The sequence below is a fragment of the Mchenga conophoros genome, linkage group LG11, assembly GCF_057382185.1.
Source record: "Mchenga conophoros isolate Kocher_MC1m ecotype Shallow Benthic linkage group LG11, M_conophoros_male_GT1.1, whole genome shotgun sequence".
Lineage (NCBI taxonomy): Eukaryota > Metazoa > Chordata > Actinopteri > Cichliformes > Cichlidae > Mchenga > Mchenga conophoros.
Window position 1 is genome coordinate 24,560,468 of NC_140536.1, and position 18,246 is coordinate 24,578,713.

The 18,246-nt window shown below is 37.5% G+C and overlaps 3 protein-coding genes across 9 annotated transcripts; 1 reads left to right on the forward strand and 2 right to left on the reverse strand.

Annotated features, from left to right (window-relative positions):
* Positions 1-645: 645 nt before the first annotated feature.
* LOC146564155 (uncharacterized) lies at positions 646-4,040 on the reverse strand. The gene is made up of 6 exons (XM_085291722.1): positions 3,715-4,040; positions 2,917-2,957; positions 1,860-2,018; positions 1,635-1,772; positions 849-1,091; positions 646-765 (listed from the first exon to the last, which is right to left on the reverse strand). Exons 2-6 carry the CDS (start codon positions 2,942-2,944, stop codon positions 701-703), a joined length of 633 nt encoding a protein of 210 aa, XP_085147848.1. The 5' UTR covers positions 2,945-2,957; positions 3,715-4,040; the 3' UTR covers positions 646-700.
* Positions 4,041-5,306: 1,266 nt separating this feature from the next.
* On the reverse strand, positions 5,307-10,778 carry LOC146564156 (uncharacterized). Of its 4 annotated transcripts, XM_085291716.1 has the most exons (8): positions 10,636-10,778; positions 9,765-9,862; positions 8,973-9,013; positions 8,545-8,703; positions 8,324-8,461; positions 7,533-7,748; positions 7,323-7,427; positions 5,307-7,213 (listed from the first exon to the last, which is right to left on the reverse strand). In XM_085291716.1, exons 3-8 carry the CDS (start codon positions 8,998-9,000, stop codon positions 7,047-7,049), a joined length of 813 nt encoding a protein of 270 aa, XP_085147842.1. In that variant the 5' UTR covers positions 9,001-9,013; positions 9,765-9,862; positions 10,636-10,778; the 3' UTR covers positions 5,307-7,046. The 4 variants fall into 4 exon arrangements, with proteins under 4 accessions (XP_085147842.1, XP_085147844.1, XP_085147845.1 ...); XM_085291718.1 differs by lacking the exon at positions 9,765-9,862; XM_085291719.1 differs by lacking the exon at positions 8,545-8,703.
* Positions 10,779-12,861: 2,083 nt separating this feature from the next.
* LOC146564157 (uncharacterized) lies at positions 12,862-17,033 on the forward strand. Of its 4 annotated transcripts, none has more exons than XM_085291713.1 (4): positions 12,862-12,933; positions 13,959-14,108; positions 14,421-14,596; positions 14,691-17,033. In XM_085291713.1, the coding sequence occupies exons 2-4, from the start codon at positions 13,977-13,979 to the stop codon at positions 15,217-15,219; spliced, it is 837 nt and encodes a 278-aa protein (XP_085147839.1). In that variant the 5' UTR covers positions 12,862-12,933; positions 13,959-13,976; the 3' UTR covers positions 15,220-17,033. The 4 variants fall into 4 exon arrangements, with proteins under 4 accessions (XP_085147839.1, XP_085147838.1, XP_085147841.1 ...); XM_085291712.1 differs by having other exon boundaries at positions 12,868-12,938; XM_085291715.1 differs by having other exon boundaries at positions 12,882-12,938; positions 13,923-14,108.
* Positions 17,034-18,246: the final 1,213 nt, after the last annotated feature.

Sequence of the window (18,246 nt, forward strand, 5' to 3'; positions counted from 1 at the left end):
TAGAGGAGCTTTGTCCAGTTGACGTAGGCTTCAGGAACTCCATGTGATCGCAGGGAGTGCCAGATGAGGTCGTGTGGGACACGGTCAAACGCCTTTTCCAAGTCGAGGAAGGCCATGTGGATGGTCTTGGACTTCTCTCGGTGCTTCTCCAAAAGCAGGCGGGCAGCATGGATGGCGTCCGTCGTGCCACGCCCCCTGATGAAGCCACATTGGTTGGGCGTTAAGTTGACGATTTCTCGCATCCTGGCGTCGATGATCCGTTCGAAAACCTTCATGGTATGGCTTAGGAGTCGGATCGGGCGGTAGTTGGAGCATTCAGCCACATCGCCTTTCCCTTTCCAGATGGGCACCGTTATGCTGGTTGACCAGGCTGCTGGGACGGTCCCGTCTCTGATGATGCTATTGAACAGGCTGGCGAGGACTAAGGCGCCTTGGTGCCCGAGCAGCTTCCAGACTTCGGCTGGTATGTCGTCTGGTCCGGTCGCTTTGCCATTCTCCATATTTTTAACGGCTGCGACGGGGGACGCCCTAGCTTTTTGAGACGTCATTGCATGGGATGTGACTGTGGATTACATCGACCGGCGCGTCACTCCACCTGACGTCGAGGACCCTCACCGTTAGCCAACTTCCCGAGGGTCGTTGTTTCCAGCTGGCACCGCGAGGAGGTGGTGATGGGATTTTGCCAGCCACATGTTGTCTTCTAAACACTCGTTACAAATGTGACGTTCTTCGGGGTGGATGGTGGAGTTGTTGTAGTTGGAGGCTCTGAAGAACAAAAACACACATCTTTATGCTTCGTTGACCACATATGTAAACATGGGTCTTCATTCCTAGTAACTGTGTATTACCTTGTACTTTGATGGCCAGACGCTCAATAAACGTATTCCTGCCACAGGTGACGAAACACAGCCAGGGACCATTATGTGAGGTTTTTACAGGTTTGAGTTGAACTGTTGATGTATTTGAGGGTAAATATGTATTTAGACACCTCCACTCTACTTCACAACCATGGTGCTGACCTATAACCTCACACTGGAGCGTTGCCTCATCGTTCAGCTTGAGAACAGCAGAGGGTTTGACGGAGACCAAAACTGAGAAGGAGAACAGATGGACAACAACAGATACAGTGAGAATCACAAAGAGAAAGGGAGACAAACAAAGTGCTTCATCCAAACTCATTACACACGTGACAAAGCTTTATAACATGAGAGGAAAAACAGTGAGAGCATCTTACACTAAGTATTAAAGGGAAAGTGGTAACTCTTTCACACATGGGAACATTTTTGGTGATATGAAAATATCATAAATAAACATTTAACTGTAGAGCAATTGTAATAAGTAGTTATACAGCTGGTAAGAAAAAAGAGCAGGCCTTGATTACTTTGTATTATTTGTTTGATGTCGCAGTTTGGAATCAGAGAGGACAAAGTTTTAGCAGGAAGGATGTCTGTAGCACAGAGTTTGTTAAAACATCACAGCAGTGATGTTTTTATTAATCTGATTATCAGTGTAACGTGGAAGGATCCTTAAAACAAAAACATAACAGGCCTAATATGTTAAACCCATCACTGATCCATTAAATGTGAACATTTATTTGTAAAAAAATTTGCAATTTTCCAGGGTCTGCTTTTTACCTGAGAACAGAGAAAGTGAATGTTCATGACGTGTCCCATCTGCCAAACATTTGAACTCTCCGGTATCTGTTTCTCTCACACTGGAGATTTCCAGATTGTTCTGTCTCACGACTGACCTCCGTGCAAATTCAACAAGTCCTAACACAGAAAATAGAAATAGGCTCTAATATAATTAGTCATCATATACTGATGTTAACTGTTAAGTATTCTGAGATTCTCAAGTACCTTTGCGAGTGAAGCCTCTCTGATCAACATTAAACACAACGTCAGTTCCATGATGCCACTGCAGAGTGTGTCTGTAGCTGCTGACCCCACAGTTCAATGTGACCTTCCCCCCGACTTTTGCAAAGAAATCTTCACCTGCAGCAGAGAGTGCACCCAGCACTGAAAAGAAGACAATCACAGTTAATAAATACTCTGCTTTTATTAATGTGTATTTAAAGGAGGATACAAGAAATGTCTCTGCATGGAGACAAAACAAGTCATATTTTCTCTTTATGTTAGAGAACCTGAGTAAAACACCACTACAACCATATTTATACATGATTTTTCAATTAGATCAAACATGAGATCACACACCATCTACAACATGTCATGGTCCTGGGTCGGTGACCCAGCGCTTTAAGTTTATTATTATCATTTTCTAGTTTATTATTATGATGATTATTATTGTTTGAGTTCTCTTCGGTCTGCCTCTGAGTCTGCGTCTGTATCTCTGTCTGTCTATGGTGTCACCCCGTCTGTTTGTGAATCTGTCTGTTCAGTTCAGCATCTTGTCTGGTTCCCTGTGTCTGAGTTTCCTGTTTTATTGTGAAGGTCTGTGTCTTATGTGAGTGTGCTCAGTTTACATTTCCCCTGTCTCGTCAGCTGTGATTTCTCCCAGGTGTGTTCCCCTCCTGTCTCTCATCCCTTGATTACTACCGTCTGTGTATTTAAGCCCTGTGTTTCTCTGTGTCAGTGTTGCGTTGTACCCTCAACTAGCTGTGTGTTCTGCTTCTATGTGCCTAGTGTTTAGTCTCCTGCTCCAGTTTTCGTTTCCAGTGTTTCAGTCCTTGGTTCCTCTGTTCAGACTTTTGTTTGTCTTTTGGTGAGTTTAGTTTGTACGAGGTTTTTCCCAGCAATAAAGCTGCGCTTTCAGTTTCACTTCCGTGTCTGAGTTCTGCATTTTGGGTCCACCACTCCTGCTTGCCTGCCTGCCACACAGCGATTCATGACACAACATGTGTGTGCAGTATTTTAAAGGATTATTCACAATATTGTCTTCACAAGTATATTCACTCACCAAACACAAACAACACAATCACCTTCATTCTGAAAGTCGACCTGAGGGTTTAAAATAAAACACAAATGAACATTACTGTTAACACGACATCATAAAAAGAACACCAATTAAACGTGAACACTTTCATTTCACACACAGCCACAGAGAGATTCTTCTTCACATGAACACTTTACAGAGAAACCACCAAGCCCTCGCTCTGTTTCCGTCCTCTCTCTGTGTTAAAAACAATAAAACTCAGTGTTACACTTAAAAAGTGAAAAAGAGTGTCACTGAGAAAGTCAAACATTTCTTGTGGCTCTTTAATTTAATCTCACCAACAGCTCATGTGAAGGTGTTTCCTGTAAAGCTGCTGTAACTTTATCTGACTGCTCATCAGAAATGAGAAGTTTTAATTAGAAAAATAAAAATTTATTTCCTCTGGACCGACTTAAATAAATTCTCCTAAAAAAACAGCTCAACTGAGATCATTATGTGTCCAATTAAATAGCGTTAAAATGAATATTAACACTTATTAAGAATTTGCTGCCACCAAAAAGGTGCTTTCATTGGAGTTTCAAACTTAAATCTGTGAGTCCAAATTGACAAATTAAATCAGTTTTAACTTCGACTCCGTACAAACAACAATTTCTGAAACACTTAAAACATTTTCATCTGTATTGGCTCTTAAACTGGTCCCTCTGCACTAACTTTGAACTCCATTACGGAGCAAACAGAAAGTTTCTAGGATGGTCATGTTAAATCCTTTGTATTTATTTTGAAATATAAAACCAAATTTTAAAATGTAGGTTGAGCTCTTACCTTAATTTTGAACAGATTCTGTGTCTTTTAGTTCAGTTATTGAAGCTAAAATATTTTTTCTTCCTCCGTGCTTCACTTCACTGAAAATAAGATCTAAAGGATGCAAAAGTGTAGAAGGTGGAAGACATCTGAAGACAGAGCTGCACTCTGCAAAGTTGTAGGCCACTGCAAACCCCAGATCTTTGTAGGTTTGCTACTCAGGTCTGCATTTTCCTGCAATCTAGGCCTGGCATTTTCTACTCAGTGCAGTTCTTACAAAAAGCTGAAGAAAGTTCTGCACAGTGACTTAAAAAAGGCTCAGCTGCACACACTCAGTAGGATTACGCTCATGGATCACAATGTGATCACAATGTGATCACAATGTGATCACAATGATTCCTGTAACAGAGAAGTGAAAATATCTTGGAACTAAACAGGGAAGTCATAATAGGAAGAACAGAAAGAACACAGAGTTTTATGTAACTTTATCTGACTGCTCATCAGAAATGAGAAGTCTTTAAGAAGAAAAATAGAAATTTGTCTCTACTGAACTGACTCCATCATGGAAATTTGTTTATACACAGTTTCACTAATTTTCCTTAATTGAGATGTGAGTAGCAAACCCCAGATCTTTGTGGGTTTGCTACTCATGTCTGTAAGTCATAACAGGAAAAATAGAAAAAATGATCTTCCCCTCTTGTCTTACCAGGTTTAGGAGAGTGGAGCGACTGTGAAATCAAGTGTTGCAGTTGTTTGTCTGTCACAGGAACACAAGCATGGAGCAGGACTCGGGAACCACGTTATTGAAACTGTTGCACATTGCTCACTAATTGCCACTATAAATAAACACACTGTCTCGGACTGGAAGGTCCTGCATTTGGGTCCCGTTCTTGCCATGCACCCTGACAAACTCAGTTACAGATGTCATTAATGGTTGTGAAATCCATCTTCTGAAGCCTCATTAGCCTCCCCCAGGTGTTAACAAAGGCAAACATCATCATTTTTAGACCACCTTCAGGGTGGTCAGTTGGTTCTCTGCTTACTTGGTTAAAAAGCTGCATCCAAAAAACTGTACAGTATGACGCACATAAGACACATACTTACTGATATGTGTTTGAGCTCTATATGCTCAAAGTAATAACTAATTACTTAATTAGTTATTAAAGAACTTACTTAAAGAAGTCCAGACGCTTTTCTTTGCAAGCTCCTTTGACAACTAATAAAACACTTGAATTTCACTCACCTGAACTGAAGCACGAACCTCTGGGATGGTTATTAGATATCAGAATATTAGTCACACAATCCATTAAAACGTCTCCAAAACACACCAACTGACCACTTAGATTGACAGGTGAGCCTTATTTGTGTAATACTATCTAATATTTAGTTAATATTTATCTACTAGATAGCTTTACCCACCTTGAGAAAACTTTCTTCTGATTGGCTGCCCCTCACAAATACAAGATTAGAATGGCAGGAGAGTGGGGCTTATGTGCTCAACCCTAAAAGCTATTTAGCTGACCAATTAACATGAAGATTATCCACTGTTTTTGACAACATATAGAGCAAAAACTAGAAAAAAATATCAGAAACAAAAATTGAAAGAGCACACAGCTTGACAGAAAGACATTTATTTATCACAACAGAAGTAACAAAGTTTTTTTTTTTAAGTAAAATTTAAAAAAAACATGAATCATTGAAAAATCACGATCTCCAAACCAAAGGAAAACAAGTTGTTTTGGTGCTTTGTTTTCTTTCTGTAAACCACATTAGTTGTTATCTCCTCACTCTAACAGGTCGAGGAGGGGACTGAAGGTGACTACTGATGGCAGTGGAAACCAACAGTCAGAGTTAGCACAAAGAGTGAAGCTACAACAAAGTCGCTCTAATGTTTGGCTGCCATTAGGGCGCTGACATCAGTAGAACAAGGTGTTCTAGTGACTTCTCTGGCCACAGGCGTATAAAATAAGCCACGTAGGCATTCAGACCTCTTCTACAAACTTTTGTTAAACAACGAGTCGCTTTCAGGAGCTCATTGAATTCCAGTGTGGTGCCATGATAGGATGCCATCTTGCAACAAATCCAGTTGTGAAATGTTGTTGTTACTAAATATTCCACAATCAGCTGTTAGTGGCATTATAACAAAGTGGAAGCAATCGGGAATGACAGCAATGCAGCTATAAAGTGATAGGTTGTGTAAAATCACAGGGTAGGGTCAGTGGATGCCGAGCTTCATAGTGTGCAGAGTCTCCAACTTTCTGCAGAGTCAATCGCAACAGACCTCCAAACTTCAGGTCTTACGATTAGCTCAAGAACAGTGCACAGGGAGCTTCATGGGATGAGTTTTACACAACCAAGCAGCTGCATCCAAGCCTCACATCAACAAAGACAATGCAAAACATCACATGCAGTGGTTTAAAGCATGCCACCACTGGACTCTTGAGCAGTGGATAGATGATTTGTGGAGTGACAAATCATACTTCTCCATCTGGCAATCCAGTGGATGAGTCTGGTTTAAAGGTTGCCAGGGGAACGGTACTTGTCTGACTGCATTGGACTTACTGTAAAGTTTGGTGTAGAGGGGATTATTGTGTGGGATTGTTGTTCTGGAGTAGAGCTTGGTCGCTCCAGTAAGAGGAATTGTTACTGCTTCAGCATACCAAGACATTTTGGAGAACTCCATGCTGCCAACTTTGTGTGAACAGTTTGAGGATGGCCTCTTCCTGTTCCTCTACAAGACAGCACAAAGCAAGGTCTATAAAGACATGGATGAGTGACTGTGGTGAGGAAGAACTTTTGAACAGAACATCTTTAGGATGAATTAGAGCAGAGACTGCAAACCAGGCCTTCTCATCTCAGTGTTTGATCTCACAACTGTGCTTCTGGAAGAACAGTCAAGAATTCCCATAAACACACTCCAAAACTTTGTGGAAAGCCTTCCTAGAAGAATTATAGCTGTTATAACTGAAAAAGTTGGGGATACATTATATTAAATCCTGTGGATTAAAAATGGGGTGTCACTCAAGTTCATGTGCGTTTGGAGGCAGACGAATAAATACTTTTGGCAATAAAGTGTAATTTGGGAGAAAAGCCTGAACAGATGTCTGAGAGATTTCAGGTGGTTCTCGGTTTTACTCAGCAAAGCCCAGGAAACAAAACAAATACTTCATCTGTACATCTACTGATTTACTGAAGAGTGTAATAGATAATCCGAGACACTCAGTTAGACTTTTGCCAGTTGTGAAATGTCCAGGACTTTGTAAGAGCTTGGTGTAGTGAAACTATGAATCTGATCAGTTACACATTCGGCGAAGAGGTTAGACCAACATAATCTGTAACCACAGCTATCAGCACTATACATAAATACTTGATGAACGCCTTTCCTCACATACCATCCTTCCACTCATGCACTTACACAAGACTGTGACACAAACTATCAGGAACATCCCAAACTGGCAGCACACCCCTATTGCAATCCACATCCAACAGGAGAGTCCCAGTGGGCAATCGTCGGCAGTACCTGAATGCAACACAGAGAAAGAGAACGTGAGAATGACAAGAATGAGTTACACATTCAGCAAAGGATCACTTTGATCAAATTTGCAGACATTTTCAAAAGCTGGACGCACATGTTGTACATGTTGTACATGTTGTACATGTTGTCTTCTGAACACTCGTTACAAATAATGTGATGTTCTTTCGGGTGGATGGTGGAGTTGTTGAAGTTGGAGGCTCTGAAGAACAAAAACACAAATCTTTATGTTTCTTTTGACCACATATGTACACATGGGCCTTCATTCCATGCACCCGTGTATTACCCTTTATGGTAATACTCTTACTCAGTTGTTTGCCATCACAGGTGATGATACACTCCCAGGTCCCATTATGTGAGCTTGTTACAGATTTGAGTTGAACTGTTGATGGCCATTCAGGTGAATCAGCATTTGGGCTCTTCCACTTCACTTCACAACCTTTTAGCAGATGTTTCGCCTCACAGTGGAGCGTTGCCTCATCACACAGTTTGAGAACAGCAGAGGGAGTCACAGAGACCGAAACTGAGAAGGACGGAGGTGAGGATACAGTGAGAATCAGAAAGAGAAAGGGGAGTCATTAGACACATGGCACAGCTTTATAACATGAGAGAAAGAGTTAAGAAAAAACAAAACGGCATATTACACTGCATGTTAATAGACAAATAACCATTTCACACACTTGTCAGAATGTTATGGATATAAAACCACCAAAAATTTAACAGTGACAGAATCACAGGAAGTAGTTGGTGAAGATAGGATCAGGCTTGGACTATTCATTACATCAGAAACTGATTCTTATTTTTGCATTTCAAACAATTGAAGGCCAGACTGTAAAGTTTGTTGGTTATACAGAGAAGACTGCCACATAGAAACACACCATAGGTTTTTCTCTAAGCAGCAGTTTACTGAAAACAAATACAACAGAAAATAAGGACACTTTTATGTTAAAGTTCATACATTATAGTTACAGAACCACTAGTCACATTGAAAAAATTCCCCTCATTTCACAGCAGTGATGTTTTTATTAAACCCATCACTGCTCCATTAAATGTGAACATTTATTTGTAAATGTATATTTTCCAGGGTCTGCTGTTTACCTGAGAACACAACAAGTGAATGGTATCGAGGTGTCCAATCTGCCGAACATTCGAACTCTCCAGCATCTGTTTCTCTCACACTGGAGATTTCCAGATTCGTCTGTCTCACAACTGACCTCTGTGCAAGTTCAACATTGCCTAACACAGAAAATAAAAATATGTTCTAATATAATGTTATCATCAAATACTTTACTGTTAAGTGTTCTGAGATACTCAAGTACCTTTGCGAGTGAAGCCTGACGGATAAACAGTAAAAAGAAGGTCATTTATATGATGCCACTGCAGAGAGTGTCTGTAGCTGCTGACCCCACACTTCAATGTGACTTTATCCCCAACATTTGCAAAGAAAACTTCCCCTGCTGCAGAGAGTGCACCCAGCACTGAGAAGAAGGCAAATAAATTAAATAAATACTCATCTTGTATTAATGAGTATTTAAAGGAGGATATAACAAATGTCTTTACATGGAGACAAAACCAGTAATATTCTCTGTATGTCGTCATAAACTTGTAGTGACATTAAAGAACCTGAGATCAGATTATAAATTATTTTTTAATTAGATTAAACATGAGGTCACACCATCTACAACATGTGTGTGCAGTATTTTAAAGTATTATTCACAATATTGTCTTCACAAGTATATTCACTCACCAAACACAAACAACACAATCACCTTCATTCTGAAAGTCGACCTGAGGATTTAAAATAAAACACAAATGAACATTACTGTTAACACGACATCATAACAAGAAAACTAATTAAACGTGAACACTTTCATTTCACACACAGCCACAGAGAGATTCTTCTTCACATGAACACTTTACAGAGAAACCACCAAGCCCTCGCTCTGTTTCCGTCCTCTCTCTGTGTTGTATGTTAAAAACAATAAAACTCAGCGTTGGACTTAAAAAGTGAAAAACAGTCAAACATTTCTTGTGGCTCTTTAATTTAATCTCACCAACAGCTCATGTGAAGGTGTTTCCTGTAAAGCTGCTGTAACTTTACCTGACTGCTCATCAGAAATGAGACGTTTTTAAGAAGAAAAATAAAAATTTATTTCCTCTGGACCGACTTAAATAAATTCTCCTAAAAAAACAGCTCAACTGAGATCATTATGTGTCCAATTAAATAGCGTCAAAATGAATATTAACACTTATTAAGAATTTGCTGCCACCAAAAAGGTGCTTTCATTGGAGTTTCAAACTTAAATCTGTGAGTCCAAATTGACAAATTAAATCAGTTTTAACTTCGACTCCGTACAAACAACAATTTCTGAAACACTTAAAACATTTTCATCTGTATTGGCTCTTAAACTGGTCCCTCTGCACTAACTTTGAACTCCATTACGGAGCAAACAGAAAGTTTCTAGGATGGTCATGTTAAATCCTTTGTATTTATTTTGAAATATAAAACCAAATTTTAAAATGTAGGTTGAGCTCTTACCTTAATTTTGAACAGATTCTGTGTCTTTTAGTTCAGTTTTTGAAGCTAAAATCGTTTTTCTTCCTCTGTGCTTCACTTCACTGAAAATAAGATCTCATCTAAATGATGAGAAGAAAAAAAAGAAAAAAAAAAGAAAAAAAAAATAAGATCTAAAGGATGCAAAAGTGTAGAAGGCGGAAAACCACTGCAAACCCCAGATCTTTGTGGGTTTGCTACTCAGGTCTGCACTTTCCTGCAATCTAGGCCTGGCATTTTCTACTCAGTGCAGTTCTTACAAAAAGCTGAAGAAAGTTCTGTCTTAAAACAGGCTCAACTGCACACACTCAGTTAGACTACTCTCATGGATCAATTGTCACAATGTGATCACAATGATTCCTGTAACAAAGAAGTGAAAATAACTTATTTTTTTTATTAATTTGTGTCATATTGAACACTTAACATTTAAGTTTTTTTTTTTTTTTTGCTTAAAACTAAGTTAATCAATTACTCCAAACAACACACTGAGACCAAAAACTAAATTATTGATTCTTAGTTCTGTCATTAATATTGTTGTATTTAATCTCAATAAATACATTCACATCTCAAAATGAGTGAATTTATGTCTTTAACATCATAAATTAATGTTATTCTACACATCAAGCCTTGGAAACAGAGTTTGACACATTTTTTTCTTATTATTTGTTTAAATGGTTTTAACTTGGACTCTTTTATGCAGCTCGTTCTGAAACACTACTCATCTGTATTTGCTCTTAAACTGGTGCCTCTGCCAGTAAGCTTGAAAAGAAAGGATAGCCACATTAAATCCATTTTACAAGATAAAACAAAAAGAAACAAATGAACCTAAATTTGAAAATGAAGCTTGAGCTCTTACCTTAATTTTGAGCAGATTTTGTGTCTTTTAGTTCAGCAAAAATCTTTCTTCATCCTCTCGTGCTTCACTTCAACAAAAACAAAGATCTCAAGGATGCAGAAGTGCAGAACCCAGAAGGCCTCTGAAGAGAGAGCTGCACTCTGGAAATTTGCAGGTTGATGCAAACCCCAGATCTTTGTGGGTTTGCTACTCACGCCTGCACTTTCTGCAATCGAAGCATTGCATTTTCAAAACAGTGCAGCTCTTTAAAAAAACTGAATGAAGTTCTGAACAGTCAAGTTAAAGCTTATTTACAAAACGCTCAACTGGAGACGTGCGCTCAGATTATTCTCACAGAAAAGTGATGCCAATTTATCACAATTATTTTTATAACCAGGACAGTAAAATAAGATGGAGAAAAACATGTCAAGAAAAACACAAAACACTGGTTTACAGAAAGACATTTTTTTATTTATCACAACAGAAGTAACAAAGTATTTCTTTTTTTGTTTTCAAGATAAAAAATCTTCAGAAAACACAAAAAACAAGCTGACTTTTTGCTCTATTTTCTTTTTGTAACACATTTATTTTTATTATTTTAAAATTCCCTCCATCTATTAGATTCTAAAACCTATTTATAAAAATGTGTAAAGTGAAATGTGAGAGACTCATTTCCTTTCTCTCTGAACTTTGTATAACAGAAGAAATAAGAAAAAGAAAAAAGGACACTTCAGGGAAAATATACAACAATTAAACCTATGTACAATAGTATGAAAGCATGAGGAGCATTAAAGTGAAAGTGAAAGTAAGAAGACCTCAGCAGGAGTTAGTTTTAAGTGTTTTTATCAGTTTGGCTGAATAGCTTCACACTGCAGTAATAAAAAAAATATTCACCTCTTCTGCCATCTGTACACAGTTTGTCTCACTTTGCTGAAAGGTTTTGCTATTTATTGTGTGAAATGGGTAATGTAATGTTTGTCTTGCATATACGTGTAATACTGCAAGTGCTAATTTTAGGACAAGAAAAAAACACTCTTCTCTGAAACAAGAAAAATAAAAAAGTTTTCCCTACACTTATTTTATATTTTATTTTGTTTTTAAATTTGAATATTGAATATGTCACATAAAGCCAAAAGATGATTTGTTTGGGATGATTGTAATGCTGAAAAATAAAACTGTTATTTGAAAACCTAATGGCACTTTTGTGTGTTAATAATTCCATCAATCTTGACAAGATCTCCAACATCTCTGTTTAAAAATTGCCAGGTACTAAAACCGCAAAAAATAGAATATGTCCAAATAAAAACTTTGAAAGATATACTTTTATTTCAACAGGCACTGATTGTATTCCTGCTCTATTTATACCTGTAAACACTTTCACAAATAAGTTCAAAAAATCTGGAAGTACTATCATTTATATTTATATTCGGGGTGATGACCTGAGCTTTGCTCCAAATGCTAAACTTTTGTCATTTTGATGGAACACAAAGGGCTGTTAAAGCAACACTAAAAAACAAAAAAATATTTAAGACAAGAAATTAAAAAGACTTCAACAGAAGTGAAAAAGCCAGATTAGAAAGACTGGTATATGTAACAACCCCAGCACTGCAAAATGTCACCAGCTTACGTAATAAATGTTTTTAACACCTACAAGCTGGCAGACATCACAGCTAACACTATGACTCATGTTCCAGCCACAAATGTTTTTGAGTGTGGTTCCTATCACTTGTTTCTCATGACTTTTTAAATATTATAAATACAGTTGATTTTCAATCACTGAATCAAGAAAACATCAAACAACATTACAAACAGAACAAAAAAGGCCAGAAGTGTAAGACTGTAAAACTGAACATGAAAAGATTACAGCTTAGATGTATTTCCCTCAGATGTTGCGTTTACCTGTCTCAGATACACATCATTGAAAAGTGCAATTAAAAAAAGCTCAGGAAATGCTCACAATATTCTTTTTTCTTATCTGACTTCATTTACACTTACATATGTCCACATCAAACAGGTGGCTTCATCAGCATCTAACCAATCCACTGACAGCAGAATTCACATTCAAAAAATATGAAGAGCTTCAAAACACAAAACAAGCTGAAAGAAACACAGCTCCAACACCCAAAGGAGCAGTGTGTGTGTGTGTGTGTGTGTGTGTGTGTGTGTGTGTGTGTGTGTGTGTGTGTATACCCATCAGTGGGTGGGGTGAAGTATATAAACCACATTTCTGTGCTCTGTTCTGCTTCACTCTGAAGCTAAACTTCAGCGTCACATCACTGAATCACTAAACAAGCTGAGCAGGAAGTCGTCCTGAAGCCAGTAAGGTTGATGTTTACACTTATTCATATTATCTTTAGTTGAGAAGTTGAGTAGTTGGAGAGGCCAAGTCAAAATCTTAAGATCTAGAAGCTTTTTCTGTCGTTATCCTTTGTGCTTGCACAGTTTCTACATTAACAGCACAAAAGCTGCTCAAATGGAAACTCGATGGAAATGCGGTTACTAGTGACGTATAACTTGATCTCATACTCATTCCCTTTTTTTTAACTACAGAGATGTTTTTTGCTACTAAACATCTAAACTATACAATTATAGCTATAATTACACAAGAGGGTTTAATTTAATGTGCTGTTGATTAAATATTTATGGATCAATCGAGTGTGATCTGGTTGGAGTAGAATCACTCTGGCGTTATTTTTTCATTTTTAAAAAATACAGAATTATTCATGTAGGTTTGTCTCCATAAACAACTTGTGAAGGAAAATTCTGTCTTGGCTGGAGAAATCAAGTTTTTGCTTTGGAGTTTAATTTGTTTCCTCAGTATCTCCTGCCTGATGCGCTTGTGTCGACTCCCCTGTGTTAAGTTCATTTATGTGTCTACATTTTCACATTTGATTAAGATTCTCACTTCCTGTTTTATTTTGGTAGTTAGTAGTTAGTAGTTAGTGTCTTGTGTTTACTTTTATTTCCCCACCTGGGTCTTTGTCTGTGTTGTCTGTACCTGTGTCCTGTTTCCCCCCCGGCCATGTCCATTTCCCCAGGTTGCGTTTCTTCTTGTATGTTGTTCTGTCTTCAACTCAGTCTTTTGTCTCAGTTTCTTTTATAATTTCCTGTGTGTCTGAGCTGGTCAGGTTTGGATTTGGGCTATTCTTGCAGTGTTTTTCTTGGCTTTATCCAGTGTTTTCGAACTTGGGTCCAGAACTCTGGAATCCATGACAAATTCATCTGTTTTCTTTTTTGTTTTTAGTTAAACAGATTTGGCTTATTCTCTTTTAATTTCTTATGAATATCATTTGGTTAATATTCCACAGTCTCACTGTTGCACAACCTGCTATTCCACACAACAGGTTCTTTCCTGAAAAGGAATGAAGGATCTTTCACAGCAGTTCCACACAGAAAGTCAGCGAGCGATGAATTTTTCCGATTTTATCATATGGACTAACTTCATGTTCTGCCTTCCTTTGACCTTACTGGTCATCTGTTGGTTGTGTTGCTTGGTACGTAAACAGTCACACTTACTACTTTCTTTTTCTTTCTCACACTTGTTAAAACACTCAGTTCTGCATTGATTATTAATTACATTGTACACTTTTGTAACACTCAGTTTTTCATCTTTTAAAAAATGTTTTTATAAGTCTAAATTATTTTTTGTAAATACTTGCTTGATGCTTAATACAATAACAGCAGAGAAAGCAAAATCAAATCAACCTCCTTGTTCATGCATCATCTGATGTAAACATTTCTATGTGTAATTCTGCAATTTGTGTTTATTACTGCAGTAATTTGACTTTAACGAATTTCTCCTGCAGGTACGAAAGGAGCATGTGATCTATTTCACTAACCTGCTCATTGCCAATCTCGTCCACATCAGCATAATGTTCACCTGGCAGTTGAAGCGAGGATCTGTAATTGAACAAGATGACATTATTTGCATAGCTGGTTTGACGGCTAGTTGGTATTTCAAGACATACATTGCTATTGAAAGGTGAATGTCTGTCTCTGTGTGTTCTTCCCTGACATTGTATTCTCTATCCTCATACAGAATAACATACTATTGTGATATCTCTCTTGTGTTGCAGGTGTTTTGTTATCACCTGCCCAAAGTTGAAGTGCAGCAGACAAACTAAGGGGTCCATGCTGGTTTCTCTCTTGATTTGGATCCTTTGTATTGCAACTGTAGTTCCTACTGTAGTCTTCAAGAAGTTTCTTATCCTCTATATTTTTGCCCTCCTTCCAGCTCTCCTGTTCATCCTGTTTTTAGTATGGACCTTTCACGCCTTGGCTGCTGACACCTTAGTGACCACTGATGAAAAACAAAGAATTGTACGAATTTTCCTTTTGTTCTTCTTTAATTATTTTCTGATGATCCTTCCCGGTGTCATCTGTTCTCTTGGAGTATTTTTGGATAACCCCTGCTTTAAAGTTATCGCTGATAAACTTTTGACTTTGTTGCTTCTCGGCCCTTTTCTGGATTTGATTCTGGTTTGTTTCATGCGTATAAGATGCAGATTCGACAACACTGCAGCAGACGTAGCTGAACATCGGCAGCCAGGTTGGGTGATGTCGCAAATACTAAGGGACAGAGAAAATAGGATACAAACTGTGTGAAAGATGTGGATAAAATATGCAAACAAAAACATTTACAAATATTGCTGTAAAGGAGACAACTGACAGGGAGTTTTACTTGATGTATATAAGAAGTGTGTTCTCAGCTAACGTTTCTTTGGTTGTCGACCACCTGAAACTCAGTTACTAGAAGTTACTCTTCACAGGAAGCATCTTAATGATGATTTATGAAGGAATTTTAAAAAATTTAAAATTTAAAATAAAAAAAAATTGCATTTCTTATCTGATGTAGTGATGCATAACAATGTAAAGCTAAAGCCATGAACCACTGTTTGACTTATTGTGCTGTATTTTTTCTACACAGACTGTTGTTCAGATCATAACTTTATGCATGACAGCTTTTACTGTCATAGACTGTGGATTTTGTCAGTTCATTTTTGAGCCATTAATATTTGGTATTGTTGAGTTTTGATTACTATTTGACTGGGTTTCCTTATTTTATTTTAAGATTATTCTAGCATTCTGAGTTCTGTTTTAGAGTTATAATTTTGAAATATGTAGCCTTATAATTTGGTATTTGAATCTTTGTTTTACTTGACTTTAGTAAAAAACTTCTGTGTTTCTCTGTTTTGCTGATTCTTTTTTGTTTGTTTAGTTACTTCATGTTTTATTTTGTGAGTTCTTTGTCTCTTGTGCCTTGTCTTTAGTTTGACTTCCCTGTGACTTGTTCTCTAGATTGAGTTCAGCTATGTCTTGGTACATTTATGTTTCCATTCTCCCTGACTGTCTTTTTCGTGTATTTAAAGTTAAAGTGTTCTCCTGCTTTGGGTTTATTATCATCTTCACATAATCTTTTCCTGTTTAATCTGGTCATCTGGGTGACAAGACCCGCTGGAGATTGTAAAAAGAAAGGAAAAAAACTGCAAAACCCCCCAACAAACAAAGTATCTTATTTTTTCTGAAAAACTCGTAACTCTGTCAAGGGGAAACCTGCGTTGATATAAGATTAGAACATGATTTTGTGTCATTTAAATGCTCCATAAGGATATTGTACTAGGTTATTCAGTTTAGTGCATGTTAAACTGGTTGGTTTCCAGTGTTGTTGTGCAGTTTACAGAGCCGTCTGTGGTGTTCATGGTAAAACGCAGATCAAGGGCAGATCCAACGATTTTGATGTTTGTGAAGTTTTGCCACAAGAGTCAGGGGTGTTGTAACTGTAGTTTTGAGAAAAGAAAATCTGTCTTCTCTGAAAAACTGTATTTGAGTGTTAGCCACTTGACTTTGAATTACTGTGTGCTGCATTTTTAGATTTTGAATGTCAACTTCTTTCTATATTTACTGTGTCTGAGTCTGTCATATGTGTTACTTTCAGTGAAACCTTTTATCTTCTCCTCCATTTTTGTCTTCTGATTTCAAATCTACAGAAGAACAATGTTGAAATGGATTTGCCACCAGCTGCTTTACCAACACACAGACTCTTTACTGAAGAAAGTAGTGAACTATTAAATAAATGCATCAGACAGAAAGCTGACTTGATGATTTATTAATTATGAGCGAAATTTATATGTGCCTCACTTGTTACAGTTACACAGCTAGCTTAAACATTATATTTTACAGGACTGCATCCTCCAAGGAACAGACAGACTGTGGTGTTTTACATAATTGTATTTTTTTAAAAATACCTTTCCGTGCAGAATTTGAAATTTCAGTATGCTTGTGTGTGTTTCCTCAGCTGTTTTGGTTTCATCCCACAGTCCAAGTTTACTTAAATTGAACACAAAATAATGTTATGCAAGATAATCTTTTAAGACTTTTCCATGCTAAATGATTTTTATATCATATATTCATGAAGTCTTTCGCACACAAAAATGTAACATTTATATAAAATAAATAAATAAATCAAATTTGTGTCAGCTTGTGTGCACTTGCATGGAAAGTCAAGGGAAAACAGCAGTGCTGGTGGTTCATGTGGTGAATGAAGCCAGAATGAAGCCTACACCACCACCCTCACACATCTCCATCCACAAGTTACTCATAGACTCACTTTATTATGACACTTGTTTCAGTGATAAGCCACAAAACTATAAGTTTTGTATAACTATAAGATTCAAGTTCCAATTCAATTTTCAAAATTCATTTTTCTCAGTAACCATTTCTCCATCACATTTGCTCAAGCTGATTTATCATCAGTGGTTTATTGTGTTTTACTTTCTATAAAACTGCAAACACTAAAAATTCACTAAAGCACATTTTCCACAGTGACGCACTCGTGATGCACAATGCTAACCGCAATAGGCAGCGGTGAATGTAATTGTGGTGGTTAACCATTATCAGTTCCAACCACACTGCTCTGATTGACAGTTAAATAGAATATGATGTATAAACGGAAATGGAACAATCCAGTCTCCTTGTAACAGAGTGATGCACTGAAACATCTGTATACAGTAAAGATTCAAGATTATGATGGCCGAAGAGGAGCTGCTGAGATTGGATTGTTCATTTTGTCGTACAGCCCGCAGCACATGATTTACTCCCGTCTCACCCTCAGCATCCTCCCCTGTCCCAACAACTGTGTCTTGAAACCACTGGATCTGAGCTGCCCCTCTGATGTATTTATTGATAATCTTCTCCATTCTGGTCACTCCCAATGAAAATCTTAACAACTTAGGCTCTGCCTTTCCTTCCCTTACACTCTTGCTGCTGTCTTTCTGTCACAAATTATCCCTCACTCTTGCCTTCAGCTGCTCCACCCTGCCCTTACTCTCTTCTTCACCTCTTTTGTCCATTGTTCATTACTTTGGATGGTTGAGCCGAAGTTTTTAAATTAATCTAACATATGTGTAAATTTAGCCTAGTCTGGAAATTAATCATCACACTCATTGATTAAACTGCATAACTTCAGTCATAAATTCCACAATTTCCTTATAAAAACTTTAATAAATAAATCCTTTTAACAGAAGTTTAGTTTACAAATGATATCCTAGGGTTATTTATTGCATCGTTTATTTCTTATCATCTGGGAAGACCATAGATCAGAGTGTTTGATGTGAATATAATGATGCTACCAAA

Coding starts and splice junctions, on each gene's coding strand:
- LOC146564155 (XM_085291722.1), bottom strand. CDS start 2,944: ATGAAGGTGATTGTGTTGTTTGTGTTTG. Junction 2,019..2,916: donor GATTGTGTTGTTTGTGTTTG/GTGAGTGAATAT, acceptor TCTTCTTTTCAG/TGCTGGGTGCACTCTCTGCT. Junction 766..848: donor TCTGGCCATCAAAGTACAAG/GTAATACACAGT, acceptor TTTGTTCTTCAG/AGCCTCCAACTACAACAACT.
- LOC146564156 (XM_085291718.1), bottom strand. CDS start 9,000: ATGAAGGTGATTGTGTTGTTTGTGTTTG. Junction 8,704..8,972: donor GATTGTGTTGTTTGTGTTTG/GTGAGTGAATAT, acceptor CCTTCTTCTCAG/TGCTGGGTGCACTCTCTGCA. Junction 7,214..7,322: donor ATGTACAACATGTACAACAT/GTGCGTCCAGCT, acceptor TGTTGCATTCAG/GTACTGCCGACGATTGCCCA.
- LOC146564157 (XM_085291713.1), top strand. CDS start 13,977: ATGAAGGATCTTTCACAGCAGTTCCACACAGAAAGTCAGCGAGCGATG. Junction 14,109..14,420: donor TCTGTTGGTTGTGTTGCTTG/GTACGTAAACAG, acceptor TTTCTCCTGCAG/GTACGAAAGGAGCATGTGAT. Junction 14,597..14,690: donor ACATACATTGCTATTGAAAG/GTGAATGTCTGT, acceptor CTTGTGTTGCAG/GTGTTTTGTTATCACCTGCC.